The sequence below is a fragment of the Sinocyclocheilus anshuiensis genome, unplaced genomic scaffold, assembly GCF_001515605.1.
Source record: "Sinocyclocheilus anshuiensis isolate Anshui unplaced genomic scaffold, SAMN03320099.WGS_v1.1 scaffold229, whole genome shotgun sequence".
NCBI classification, from domain to species: Eukaryota; Metazoa; Chordata; class Actinopteri; order Cypriniformes; family Cyprinidae; genus Sinocyclocheilus; species Sinocyclocheilus anshuiensis.
In genome coordinates, this window is record NW_015537957.1 from 1,110,066 (window position 1) to 1,124,906 (window position 14,841).

At 34.2% G+C, this 14,841-nt stretch overlaps 2 protein-coding genes across 2 annotated transcripts in view; both read left to right on the forward strand.

The window, feature by feature from the left end:
• tsen54 (TSEN54 tRNA splicing endonuclease subunit) overlaps nucleotides 1-2,264 on the forward strand; it is a 9,679-nt gene extending 7,415 nt beyond the window's left edge. The window contains exons 6-8 of the mRNA XM_016457122.1: nucleotides 1,195-1,255; nucleotides 1,428-1,541; nucleotides 1,870-2,264. Of these exons, the coding sequence (XP_016312608.1) occupies nucleotides 1,195-1,255; nucleotides 1,428-1,541; nucleotides 1,870-2,017 (323 nt within the window). The 3' untranslated portion in view covers nucleotides 2,018-2,264. The remainder of the gene's footprint in view (nucleotides 1-1,194; nucleotides 1,256-1,427; nucleotides 1,542-1,869) is intronic.
• Nucleotides 2,265-6,928: 4,664 nt separating this feature from the next.
• LOC107666079 (5-hydroxytryptamine receptor 3A) overlaps nucleotides 6,929-14,841 on the forward strand; it is a 10,011-nt gene continuing 2,098 nt past the window's right edge. Inside the window, exons 1-8 of the mRNA XM_016457188.1 lie at nucleotides 6,929-6,968; nucleotides 8,318-8,478; nucleotides 8,584-8,628; nucleotides 8,936-9,045; nucleotides 11,196-11,368; nucleotides 11,670-11,830; nucleotides 12,964-13,174; nucleotides 14,228-14,359. Coding sequence (XP_016312674.1) covers nucleotides 6,929-6,968; nucleotides 8,318-8,478; nucleotides 8,584-8,628; nucleotides 8,936-9,045; nucleotides 11,196-11,368; nucleotides 11,670-11,830; nucleotides 12,964-13,174; nucleotides 14,228-14,359 — 1,033 coding nt within the window. The remainder of the gene's footprint in view (nucleotides 6,969-8,317; nucleotides 8,479-8,583; nucleotides 8,629-8,935; nucleotides 9,046-11,195; nucleotides 11,369-11,669; nucleotides 11,831-12,963; nucleotides 13,175-14,227; nucleotides 14,360-14,841) is intronic.

Here is a 14,841-nt window from a genome sequence, read left to right on the forward strand (position 1 = left end):
TGATGCATTCTGAGAGCTCTCTGACCCTCCCATAGACAGCAATGTAATTACCACGATCAAGGTCCAGAAATGTACAAAGTAGATCAGTAAAATAATCCATGTGACATTAGGGGTTCAACCGTAATTTTACGAAGCTACGAGAATACTTTTTGTATGCAAAGAAAACAAAAATAACGACTTTATTCAACCATTCGTCTCCTCCGCGTCACCCTGGGGCCATTTCGGAGAGTATCCACTGAACGTAAACAGCGTATGCTATTCTGTGTCAGCTGCTTCACGCAGATACGTTTTCTACGTTGTCCAGGGTGACACGGAGGATATGAATTGTTGAATAAAGTCATTATTTTTGTTTTCTTTGGACACAAAAAGTATTTTCGTAGCTTCGTAAAATTACGGTTGAACCACTGATGTCACATGGATTATTTTAATGCTGTCTATGGGAGGGTCAGAGAGCTCTCGTAATTCATCAAAAATATCTTAATTTGTGTTCTGAAGATGAACGGAGGTCTTACAGGTTTGGAACGACATGAGGGTACAGGTTTAGATCGACACGAGGGTGAGTAATTAATGACAGAATTTTCATTTTTGGGTGAACTATCCCTTTAAGTCAAATTTAAAAGCATTTCTAATTTTAGTTTAAGAGTATTTATTTATTTTTTACATTTATTTTATTTAGACTAATTTTAATAGTTGTAGTTTTAGCTAACAATAACAGCAATGGTAACAAAAATACTAAATAAATAAATATAATATCAATAATAATAATACTGTATAATAATAATAGAATTAATTCATGTTTGTTTACAGTATATTGAGTAATAGTAATTTATGCAATTTAAATGTTAAAAATGTATTTGTATAGAAATTAAGATTAATATTAATGGTTCATTGTAAGTACATGATACCTAATTAATACTCATTAAGTAACTTTAACAATTTTTTTTATTGTTAGTTGTATTTAAAAGGTTATTTTCAGTTTGATTATTTTATAATATGTAAATAAAAGGATATGCGTTAATAATTTGTAATAATTAAAATAGGTTTGTATTCTTTAAAAAAAAAAAAAAAAAAAAAGTATCTCCGAAGGACATAGTTTTTGCGCTTAAGTTAATTGGGCACCTTTTGAACTGTTCATGGAAAATGGCATTTTTGTCTTCCATGTGACATTCATATTTTTGTCCTGTTCTGGTGCAGGTGAACTGCTGGACCAGATCAGCATTATCAAGTCTTCGAGCTGGTCTGAGGGGGTTTCCAGGTGAGTATAGCCCACCTTTACTATCCTTTGCTAAATGAGCTTTTGTGCAACCTCATAATAAGTCATGTACTGAAGCAGAGTAACCTGGTAGCTTTGCCCTTTGTCTCAAAATTGAAGTCAAATAAGGGTTTGAGATGACCGAACTGCTTTTTTAAACAATCTGTTTTCTCAGCTTGTCCCCGTCAGACCAGTGGAAGATTAGTTTTGATGTTTACCAACCGGACACGGTGGCAGAGTTTAAAAAGAGCCTCCCTGGAAAGCCTTACACCCGCATGTGTGTCTGCAGGTAAACACACTGCCTCAATACACTGAAATGAGTCTGCTGACTTATTACCTGCTGTGTTGGTTTTGTCATTTTGCCTTAGTTGTACAGTGGCTGGATCATACTGGAAGATCAGTTATGTTTTTGCAGCTGTCTGATTAAGTGATGCACTTTTCTTTTCTTTTTTACATTTTCTATGGCATGTAAATAGAAATGTATGAGCTTGCATATATCTGGCTCCTGATAAAATCGTACATGCTCAGGATCTGTATCAAGTGACAAGAAATCCGTAATGTCTGTAAAAGTCCTGATCTGATCAATCCAACTTATTTCTGTCTTTGTACATTGACAGTTTTGACGGTCCAGTGCCTGATCTGAATGCCATGAAGCAGCTGTCCTTCCAAAGCGGAGACGTCCCAGTCACTTTTGCAGTGGTGGATCATGGGGACATCTCCTTTTATTGCTTCAAGGATTTCAAACTGCCGACTGATGTGTATTAAAGGAGGATTTCTAAAACTGTGCTGATAAAATGCATGGATCTCAGGGTATTAATGAGATAGTTCAGCCAACAATGAAAGTTCGGTCATCATTTACTCAGCCTCACGTTGTTCCAAGAATGTTGGCAACCAAATATTTTCTGTTCCCATTGACTTGTATTTTTATTCATACAGTGGAGGTGAATGGGAACCGAAGCGATTTGGTTACCAACATTCTTCAAAGATTACCAACATTATTCAAAAATCTTTTTTCCACTGAAAAAAAAAAAAGAAAGTCATAGAGTTTTGGAATAACATGAGGGTGAGAAAATGATGACTGGATGTTCATTTTTAGGTGAACTATTCCTTTAAGTTGCTTTTAATACAAAACCTTTAAGACTGTGTCATGTGCAAGTTATGCCAAAACTACTAACACCATAAAATGTCTATTGTTTGGACAGAAAAAAACCCCCAGCTAATTTTATATTATCTTCTCTACTGGTTAGATGAATGTTTTGTTGAGCTAGTTAACAAGCTTTCAGGGTATCTTGGTTTGAGTTTTGTTTCTGGCTCTATTTCTGTACTCCATATTGGAAGTACTATATGTCAACCTTGGTTTACCAAGATTCATGATGGTTATTCATTACAGTTCAGTGCTGTCACAATATTCTGTGGAGAATGGGAAAGCTAGAGCTTAGACGAACATTTCAAATGGTCAAAGTTTGGTGTTGGATGGAAGTAATAACTCAATAAAACAATCCATTTCATCTGGTTTGGGGTGTTTATCAGCAATCTTGGTGCCATCATGTTTGTGAATCCACAAACTACATTTCTGCATACGTTCCCTGTTAGGTTTCTATTGGTTTCTGAGAACTGTCAATCAATTAAAAATGTAACTGAATTAATTACTTTTATACCAACTTGAATCTGATTGATGAACACGCACAACTAAAGAAGTTCCAGGCAGCTCTTGACCGCATTACATGTCCATATCACTTCGCCAAATGATTTCAGTTATTTCAAAGGTCCTAACAGCCTACAGGTATGGGATGATTTTAGACTCAAAATGATTAATGGATGCACGCACAATTATCCATGCACTACATCAATTTAATGCATGTATCTTACTAACCACAAACAAATGCCTGTTTGAGTCTGTGGAATTCGGGATTAAATGATTGTGCAGCGATTTGTACAAATACAGACATGTTTGTGAATAAAAATGTTCTGTTCTGCATTAATACGTCCTAACTTGCTCATGCAAAAAGGAATCTGTGCATTTGTGGGTCAGGTCACAAGCGTGCATTTATCAACGTCTTGTTCGAGTCGATCTTGTTCGGTTCGTTTGCATTTTGAGACTTCATTTTCGCAGTTTGCAGCATTTCACTCTCTCGCACACACAACTATCAATGAACAAGGCCTATTGCAATTCATTTAATGTGTACACGATTTGAAAAATTCGTGAATTTGCGTTACTACACTGAAACAAATGCCTTTCAATCGGTGTCTGTAGAATTATGAATTACATTAATGTGCGGCATTGAGTCTAAAATCATCCCATACTACAACAGCAAAAGAACCAAAACGCACAACACAATGACCATCCAATAAAAATAAGAAATATTAGGATAAAAATGATCAACTATTTTACATTTTCCCACGAAATTACATTTGTTGCTATAGAGGTAATAACGGTGCTGTTCTTGATGCAGTTTTGCTATTAGTAGAGGGGCTGCTGCCGAAAAGAGACGAACAGACTCCATTAATACGTCCTAACTTGCTCATGCAAAAAGGAATCTGTGCATTTGTGGGTCAGGTCACAAGCGTGCATTTATCAACGTCTTGTTCGAGTCGATCTTGTTCGGTTCGTTTGCATTTTGAGACTTCATTTTCGCAGTTTGCAGCATTTCACTCTCTCGCACACACAACTATCAATGAACAAGGCCTATTGCAATTCATTAACGTGTACACGATTTGTAAAATTCGCGAATTTGCGTTGCTACACTGAAACAAATGCCTTTCAATCGGTGTCTGTAGAATTATGAATTACATTAATGTGCGGCATTGAGTCTAAAATCATCCCATACTACAACAGCAAAAGAACCAAAACGCACAACACAATGACCATCCAATAAAAATAAGAAATATTAGGATAAAAATGATCAACTATTTTACATTTTCCCACGAAATTACATTTGTTGCTATAGAGGTAATAACGGTGCTGTTCTTGATGCAGTTTTGCTATTAGTAGAGGGGCTGCTGCCGAAAAGAGACGAACAGACTCGGGTAAATTGCGCTCTCTCTCTCTCTCTCTCTCTCTCTCTCTTTCTCTGACTCTCATATCTGCGTTATCATTGGCTCAAGCCTCGTTACTACCTCTAAAATTATGTCTTGAGGTGCGGTAACGGTGGTGAAGAGTTTTTAATTCGTTTAGTCTTGAAGCCCCAGTGCAATCATCTGTCTGGGACACTTGCACCCTGCCTATTTGCGCTGTTTGCTCTAATATATATATATGCTTTTGGAAAGCTAGACTGAGTCAATAAAGCATTAGCCCCTACATCAACTGCTGTTCAGTGTTGATTTGGCGATATATGATATTTAAATTACTGTTGTGTACATTGATCTTGATGCATGCACACAGCTGCCTATGAATTATGGTAGAAGAAGACTATAGCCTATTTACACTGATCTTTCATTGTAATGATCTGCAGTTTTTCAGAGAAATCAGACATTAGAAGATGAGTTACCTTTACACTCATAATACTCAGTTTGCAGGTGAACACACTCAATGAACAATAAATTGAGCATATATGAGCACGTGTCAGTGATTCACAAGACACATGATGTTTAGATTTTAAAATACGTTTTAGTTTTCTATGTCGACAGAAATTACAAACTAAAAATCATTTGTATTTTGTTTCTTAAGGCAATAATAACAAAAACATTTTTATAGTAGTATTTATATTTTTGTTACGATTTTGAATGAGATTTTCGTTATTATTATTATTATTATTAAAATATATCTATAGTTATAGTTTTTTGTTTTATTTTATGTAGTTTTAGTTATTTTAGTAGATCAATTTAAACTAAATTAAAATGAGAAATGTTGCCTTGGCAACTTGTTGAAATAAAATAATTATTATTTTTATGTCAAGTAGTGAAAATGTTTTTTTATTTTTATTTTTTTAATTTTAGTTAACAATAATAATAACACTGTTTTACAGGTGTGACAACCGAGATTTCCATTAGTGTTAATGGTACTATTAAATATTCCTTAATATTATTAGGAAATTAGAGAAGCAAAAGTTGAGGTTATGGTGAGGCATTTAGAATAGAAGTGAATGTCATTACAAACACTTAATGTTGTGGGTGACTTTTAAGAGATATTTGTTCTAAACAAAAGGGCTTACTGACATCTTGTTCAAAAAAAAAAATCTGTTGTTTAACTTTAACATGATTTTCAAAGTAAAGCTAAGTTGCTTCAGTCCATCTCATATCAACTATAACTAAAAATGTAAAAGTTATTTTGTTGTTTATTAAAGATTTCACAGCAAAAAGGCACGTGAACCATGACATACAGTAGCCTACACTCTTAAAAATAAAGGTGCTTCAAAGGGTTCTTCAAGCGATGCCATAGAAGAACCATTTTTAGTTCCACAAAGAACCATTCAGTCAAAGGTTCTTTAAAGAACCATCTCTTTCTTACCTTTTTATAATCTGAAGAACCTTCTTTCGTCCCCAAAGAACCTTTTGTGAAACAGAAAGGTTCTTCAGATGTTAAAGGTTCTTTATGGAACCATTTAGACAAAAAGGTTCTTCTATGGCATCGTGAAGCACCTTTATTTTTAAGCGTGTACATGTAATAGAAAACAGCAACATTTTGATCATGTCAATCATTTTGAGGCCTTAGGAGTTAATGTATCAGGCTAATGATACAGCTTTATAGTGTTACTGACTAATTACAGAAATTGTGGTCATTTTATATGCATTTATTAATGAATAATCTGACAACATAACTATATAAAGTTAATTATGCAACCAGCACAATCTGATTAAAGCAGCATTATGTAACTTTTGGCGCTCTAGCGGTTAATAAACAGAACTGCACACATCCCGCGGAAGAACATTCCAACCGGAGCTACTTCTCTAAGGTCAGAAGCAAAGACATTGGTTAATAGAATGGGAATAAATACATAAAGCATATTTGTGTTGTTTAACATTTAATTACTGCAGGTTTGCGTCATATTCTGAGTTGCATTATTTTTATTCATTTTGAGGAATACTGAATCTGTGTTTTTGTTTTTTTTTTTGGTGGGTGAGATGAATTAATGCATATTCATATTTATTTTAGAACTACAGTAACATCTTCTGATTTCTGTCACCATGGCAACACCAGAGCTGTCAATCAATAAATTGGAAAAAAAAGTAACTTATTTGAAAAAGTAACTCAGATATTCTCTTGTAAATTAAAAAGTAATGCGTTACTTTACTAGTTACTTGAAAAAAGTAATCTGATTACGTAACTCGCGTTACTTGTAATGCGTTACCCCCAACACTGATTATAAGTGCACCGTAGTTATTCGGAATAAGACAAAACGCGGTTTGGAAGATGAATTCATGATGTACTCGCTCATTATATACATTTTGCAAATTTTGAACACAGGAAAAGTTACATAGCCATTTCACTAACCACTAACACTAACTTTTCTATCAGCCATGAGACAGACATAAACAAAATGGCAAACAGCACAGCAGACAAAGTGTGTATGTTAATGACATATAGGAATGACATCAGCTATTTGTATAGTTTTTTCACTCGTGGTAAAACTAAGAACAAAAGAGGAGGTTGGACATGGATCTCATTGACAGTATATATATATAAATGTGACCAAATGACAGTCATCTCTTCAGTACCCAATCTCTTGACTGTTTGCTATGCATCTAGGGTGGCTAATATTTTATCTTGCCTCAGTCGGTAAGTCTGTTTTAAATGTCCAGCTGTAATGTCTGTTGATGTGTGTTGTTTGTGTCATATTTTCCCTTACCTTGTGTAGTTTTGCTCCTAGTTTCGAAGCAAGTCACGCAAGTTTTCCACACTGAAAAATTTGATTTCTATCTTCTACATAGTGACAGATGAATTTGCACCAAAATACTGTATTTAAAATTTGATATGTATATTTTTGTACTATCTATGCTTGTGAAAGAAGTGCTTAATTGTATTTAATGTGCATTTGCACTTGTGTACTTCCACTCTTAAGAGTATATTTAAAAAATAAAATAAAAATCTGCTTTCAGATAATACAATGAAATAAAAGGGCACTTAAGTGCACTTTTCACATACTTAATTACACTTTTAAAACGTAAACCTTCTAAACGTTTTATGTCAAATTAAAAGTTTTACATTTAAGTCATTAAATCATTGTTTTAATAATCGTTTGTCATGCTTTACTGTACACTTATTTTGATGTGTTGACTAACATACTAAAGCACATGTAAAAATACTTGATTATCATTTAACTGTTGTGTTATTAAATAAAACATTTAAAGTTCATATATTTTAAATGTGCTAAATTGCAAATTCATCATTATAAATGTGTAATTATATGTTTAAATACATGACATACAAGTTTCAATAGATATGTACATTAATAAATATTAATTAATAAACTTATTTTAGTTTATGATAAATGCTTGTCAGTACATTCAGCAGTTCACTTTAACTATATTTCAAAGACAATAGAGGTTACACTTTATTTTAAGTGTTACAGTGTAAATATACATCGAGTTATATTAATTAAATGTATTTACTATATGGTTATGGTTAGGATTACGATTTGGTTTAGGTTTACTTGCATGTAATTATGCATAATTTATTGTTATTATAATAGTAAGTACATGTAACAAGGACACCTTAAAATAAAGCGTTACTGACAATAGATGTAATTCTAATTTTAATATAATAAAGATGTACTTAAGTCCTACTTAAGTGGGTCAAAAAACACTATAAAATTCAGCTAACTACATTTAATATACATTTCATTTAATTTGAATTAACATGCATTTCTAAGTGTGCAAAGACATTTACATTCATCTCGCAGTTAATTACATTACTCTTTTTAGAAGTATGCTAAAGTTTACTACTTTTTCATAAGGGTAACTACAAACAGTTATATGGATAGTTGCATTGTGGAGTTTGCTTTTGGCATTGTTCTTATCAGAACGGACGCACTAGTTGAGAAGTACATTTACAGAAGAATGAATGTTGAAACGTGATATTCTCTTGACTGTAACTGTGAGATTCAAAATGGAGTGTGTTCTGTGCAGGGTCGGCGTCTGCTGCTGGAAACTGCAGTTACAAGGCACTTCTCGAACATCTCGGCTTGGGCAATGATGACATTCAGATGACGTCCCTGCGGCCCGTGTTTAAATGGAAAACCCCTACTTTTCTTTTTCTAGACCTCTTTGTGACCTCCATCACAGAAGTGGTAAATCCAGCATGATTTAACTGAATGCCATGACATAGGATGGCAAGCAGTTGTAGGCTACTGTAGTATCATCTCTCAACACTTATATCATATTTCTTTCCACAGAATGAAAAAGCCCAGAGCCTCTCAACACAAGTCACAATTTTGCATGTAAGTGTTTTCAAAACCTTTTTGCACACGACTTTACTCAAGTTCGAAAACTTGTACAATCAGAAGTTTTATCTGGAAATAAAATAATTTCTTGACTTATTAAGGAACACACTGAAATGTCTAATTTAATATACTATATAATATGTCACTATACAAGTCAAATGGAACCCTATTGAAAATAAAAACAAAGTGTAAAAAGAATAAGTTTGTATATATTATTTCTGAAAAAGTTTATGATTCTAAGGAGGATCAACCAAATCGGTTGACCACTATAATCACTGTTAACATAATCCTCATAACTTTGCAGGGTTGGGTCAATGAGTTCACAGTATGGAACCCAGATGACTTCTGTGGAATCACTTTATGTTCAGTTAAAAAGGACATGGTTTGGACTCCAGACATTAGCATCACTGAAAGGTCGGAAAATGGCTTTTTGGTTCAATATCACTGTAGGGTGCCTTTTGGGGTCCTGTACATAAATAACTCATTTGCCATGATAACATAAAATGACTATGAAAGGGTGTGTTATATTAGGCTAGGTTTTTATATGAATAAGAAAACATTACTTGGCTCTTTAGATACATTTTCTAGATTTCTTTTTTAGTTTTGTGTAAGAGAATGCGTGCTATTTTGCTATGTCCCATGCACTGCTCATTAAATTTGAATGAGAGTAGAATATAGTCAAATCATAAAATAAAAAATATAAAAAACTGTCCTATTAATATTTTGTTAAATAAGAGATTATTCGATTTGAGTGTATTGATCATTTGGTAATAAAAACAATATTTTTATTTAATAAAAAAAGAAGAGTTTGTCCTTGAATGGTTGTCCACCCTCTCATATTGGGGAATCCGCCCCTTTAAGAAAAGGCCATCCCCTTTAGTGACATCAGAACAAGAGATTTTTTTGTCTCTTCAGTGGCGGGAATTTCAACGGTTGAGGTGAGTAAGTTGGTGACTTTTCAGTTGACAAATTTTCTTTGTATGAGTTTGCTTACTTGCTTTGTCAAAGCTTAACATGTCCACCCTGTCGCCATAAAATATGCCAGAAGTGATTAGAATACAGTATTCTCAAAATATGTAAGTTTAAATATACCAAATTCTCTTCAACAACCAGACTAACTATTTAGCTAGTCACAGTTTGTTGTAAGCTAATATGCTAATTGAAGCTCAAAATGTCCACCCTGTCGGCCACTTAGACTCGATAGAGTGGACATACACATGACGGTGGACACAGCATTCATTTGTAGTTTTTCGAAGTTGAATAAACGTTTCATTGTCATATTTTGTCATGCTTTGTGTGTTCTGCTTTACGTGTCCACCCCGTCATGTGGTGGTCCACCCTGTCATCTTGATATTTTACAATAATATTTTAAATAATAATTCAATCATATCTATATAATCCAGTGTGTTCAATAGCTAGGTGTGGGGGCAATAACATGCAAACAAAAAACTGCATCCAAATATCACAGTTTTCTCCAAATAAGAAAAAATACATGTGCCAATTGTATGCATTTCTTTAAAAACACATGTTTTACATAAAATCGTTTATGTATTTATAATTTGAAAGCAAACAAATAACCCTCTTTAGGAAAGGGACATCATACCTTTCAGAAAATATAATTTGCATCTTAATTTTGCAATGAAAATGTATTTAACAGTTATATATATGTCCATGACAGGGTGGACATATCTTATGGTTTATGCTTCGAATAATGGCCCATAATTATCTAAAAAATGTGTGGGAGCTCAGCTAATATGTTTCTATAGTACTTGAGTGTCTACTATTTATGACATGACATAAAGCGAATGGGAAATTAAAACCAAAATTTTTGAGTATTGTGAGGGTTGAAAGGCACTCTATGGTGATATTGACCTTTTATGGATTATTACTTGTAGATATTTTGGGTTGAAACTTGGGTAGAAAATGTAGAAATTTAAAAGGGTCATATCATGAGGAATTCCTTGGTCTTTTGTGTTAACATAGTTTATTGTATTACGAAAACACTCAAAAAAACGTCCCAGTCCAAAAAGGTTATTTTACTCTAACAAGAAGACGATGCAATAAGATTTCTGACATAATAATCCCTAAATATTGACAACTGCCCGCAATTACACATCAGCAGTGCCTATTCAGTGTTCATGAACTCTGGCTGTGTGTAGCACCTACTACTCTGCAGATCACAATATTTGGAAAGATCTGCTAGTCTGCTTTTAACAAAATCCCTGATAATTTTTGTCTAATCTTAACAGTTTGAGCGGCACATTTCTGCACAGATTGTTTTGTGGGATCATGTTTTTTTCAAAAGACTCTGAACTGCTCGCTTCATATGGATTTCTTTTACAATTTCTTTATAAACTTTTTGAAGCGTAAAATTTTGGTGGAATAGACTTTCAGTGGAGGGACAGAAATCTCTGTGGTTTCATTGGAAATATATTAATTTGTTTCGAAAATGAATCCAAGTCTTATGAGTTTTGAGTGACATTAGGATGAGTAAATTATGAATTTAAATTTTTGGGGTATACTGTCCCTTTAAAGTTTACTTTTGCTTTGTTTTGTCTATTTAGCATCAAGACTGAGTTCGCAACAATGGAGAATCAGTATGTCCAGTTGCAGAATCAAGGCGCTGTTGTGACGTCTAACACTTTTGCTGTGACCACGGCCTGCAAGATGAACCTGCACCAGTTTCCCTTCGACGTCCAAAGCTGCACTTTTACCCTTCAGTCTCCGATCCATTCAAGTACATTTGAAACTCAGAAAACAATGTCGATCAGAGTTGGGCAAAATTTAAAACTGAAGAACTCAGTTCATGAAAGGAAAATTGAATTAGTCACACCCACAAGATGTGGTATTTGCATTTAAATTGGAGTGACAGGAAGAGGAATATTCAAAAGATCAAAAACATCTTCAGTTTGGACTAAATATTGTTGCACAACCCTGATGTTGTCAAACATGACTTTTAAAGATCCTATTTCACCTGCTAGAGTTTTGACATTAAGTTATTGTAATATCTATTGGTCATTTGTCTCATGCTATCTCAGGCAAGGAGCTCGTAATCAGCCCGTTCTCTGACGCTTCATTCCTGACCCTCAGCTCCAAGAAGGCCTTTCAGACTCAAGGAGAGTGGGAACTCCTTAGTATAAATACGTCTAAAGCCAATGTCACTACTCTAGGAGAACCACAGGATCAGCTGATATATAAGGTACAGAGCAGAAAGATAACAACACACCACATCACATCCATCCAGGAATTTGACTTGATGACAGGAGCGTCCATGTATAGTAGGGCTGTGCGATATTGAAGAAAAATGCGATGTGCGATAACTCATTAAATAATGCGATATTCGATATACGATACGATAATGCTTAAAGTGCCACATGCTCAGATGAAACAGTTTTACTCAGCTGTTGCTGAGTCAGTTCTGTGAACTTCTACAACTATCTTGTGTCATATATATATGGTTATTTGTATGTATGTATGTATCAAGAGCAACAAATTCCTTGTGTTTGCGCACACTTAAGTGGTGAATAAAGCTCATTCTGATTCTGATTCTAATATAACTAGCATACATGTTTCACTTTTTGTGAGAAGAAAGCACCCCTACAACAACTTCTGAAAGTGAACGGTAGTGTTTTACTCTAGCATTACATAAAAATGTCATTTTAACATTAGTGTAATCATTTTAACATGAGTTTAGGAACTGAATAATAAAAAGGAAAAATACAACACTGCTTAGTCTTTACTCTATGAATTCAATATGCACTGGTTCTTATTTAAGCTACAAAAGTAATTTAGGTAAGAGCAGTGAGTGATTTTCTCTTTGTCTTTTGTGCATGGCCCCAAATATTGCAAGCCGTAGCGAAATGCATATTGTGATATGTACATTTGCGATATTTCGATATATTGCACAGCCCTAATGTATAGTTATGAAAGTCCTGCCATTAATGTGATTTGTGCACTTCACTTGTAAGTCTCTGATAATATCATGAAAGTGTAAGGCAAATAACATGCAGTTTATTGTCAGAAAACATTGCATTCATTTCACACCTAAGTAGATTCATTTAAAGTGTATTATTTCCATAAAAAGTACTGTACAGTGTAGCTTTCAGTTCAGAATTCCCTTCACTGAGTAGTTGTTGTTGTCTCAGTGTAATTTTGTGTTCATCCAATGGCTATTCGCTAAATATGAAAACCACTTACAGAGAAAACAAGCTTTTCGGTAATTACACATTCGATGCACAACCTTACAGCTGAGATACTGGGATCAGACATTGTGACCACTGTCAAAATCTGCTCTGACCAAGTATTTATAGAGGTTTCTGTTCTTACTTGCAGATCACCGTGAAGAGGAGACCTCTACTGTATGTCATTAACTTCCTAATGCCAGTATTTTACTTCCTTATTCTGGATTTGGCCTCCTTCTTCATGGATTCAGCTGGAGGAGAGAAGCTGGGTTTTAAAGTAACTCTGCTTCTGTCTATTTCTGTGTTACTGCTGCTTCTCCAAGACATGCTGCCCTCTACTGCCAGTGATATCCCCCTGATTGGTGAGAGTTTATCTGCTGTACTCATTATCTTGAACAGTAAGATCATTTTTTTTCTCTTGACCATTGATGGCACAAAATTTCATCTCAGCACTTTTCTGTAAATGGCTACACTATTTGTAATTTTTTTTGTCATTTCATCTGAATATCAACGTTTGTGAGATTTAGTCACTCGTAACAGTTTTGAGGTTAATCGATCTAATTTTGCATATCTGGAAAATCATGATCTATGACACTGTTTATTTGTTTTTGGATTTGTGGAGTAAAAGTTATAGTTTTTATTTGGAAGTTAAACAAATAAAATTAGAGCCTCGGGGTAAGATGGGCCATAGAAACCCCAAGTGGTATGTTGTCACTATTATTTTTAAACGCATTACTTTTTATTTAATATCTCAATGAATTAGATGTACATTTCAGACATCTTCGCCTTTCATTAAAACCTATAGGTTATTGTGTAAAATCATTAAAATGGCATTCGTAGTGTTGCTATGATGACATATCTTCACTTAAAATATGGGCCTATTAATTAAGTCATAGATTAATTTCATAACCTTTCAGTTTAATCTCTTTTACTTGGATTCTGCTTTGTCTGTTATCGGCTATTCAATTATTCAACTAAGTAGTAGTAATAATAATAATAATAATTTGAATAGTTAATTTAGTGTTTTACATGAATGACACTTTTAAAACATGAATGACACATTTAAAAATATATGTAATTATCAAGAAAAACTATCAAAAATAATTTCTGTAGATGTTTATCCAGGTGGGCTTCTTATACCCCAGCAGGGACCATCTCACTCCTCTTTTAATATTTGACATTTTGTGCTAACAACTATCTCATTCAATGTATTAGTACTCTTTCAAAATAAAACAAAAGGCTGAGAAATAATTAACAGTTGATTGTGTCATCATTTGCTTAAAAATGTAGAATTTTCTGTTGTATGAAATCGATAATATATATTTTTAATTAATTTTATACATCTCTGTTTATACATCTCTGTACATCTATACATCTATTTTATTATTAATATTATTTTCTGGTGGCTTTCCTAGGGGTTTATTGTGTTGTCATCTTCACTCTGATGGGCATCAGCGTTCTGGAGACCATTCTTGTGAATTTTTTGATTGCTAAAGGAAATCGAACCATTTCAGTAAAACCAATGGAAAGCTCATCTGCTCTTTCTGGTAAATATTTACTCAACATCTGATAATGAGGGGGAAATCGGTCCTTGGTAAAACATCTTGTATAATATCTTAAAGGGGTCATATGATGCGATTTCAATTTTTCCTTTCTCTTTGGAGTGTTACAAGCTCTTGGTGCATAAAGAAGATCTGTAAAGTTGCAAAGACTAAAGTCTCAAATCCAAAGAGATATTCTTTATAAAAGTTGAGTCAGCCACGCCTACCTAAAACGCCTCGTTCTAACACGTCCCCACATGTCCACGTCACGATGTGGGAAGATTTGCATAACACCGCCCAAATGTTCACGCAAAGAAAGGAGGCGTAACTTTTATTCTCGCTGTAGTATTGTTGTTGCCGCCGCCATGTCGTGGAGATGCTGTGTGCTTCGTTGTGAAAGCAAAACTACTTTGTTTGGCCTTCCAAAAGAGGACGATATCCGCTTCGTCATGCCTGGAGCTGATCCGTGCTGGTCGCTGAGGAAATAC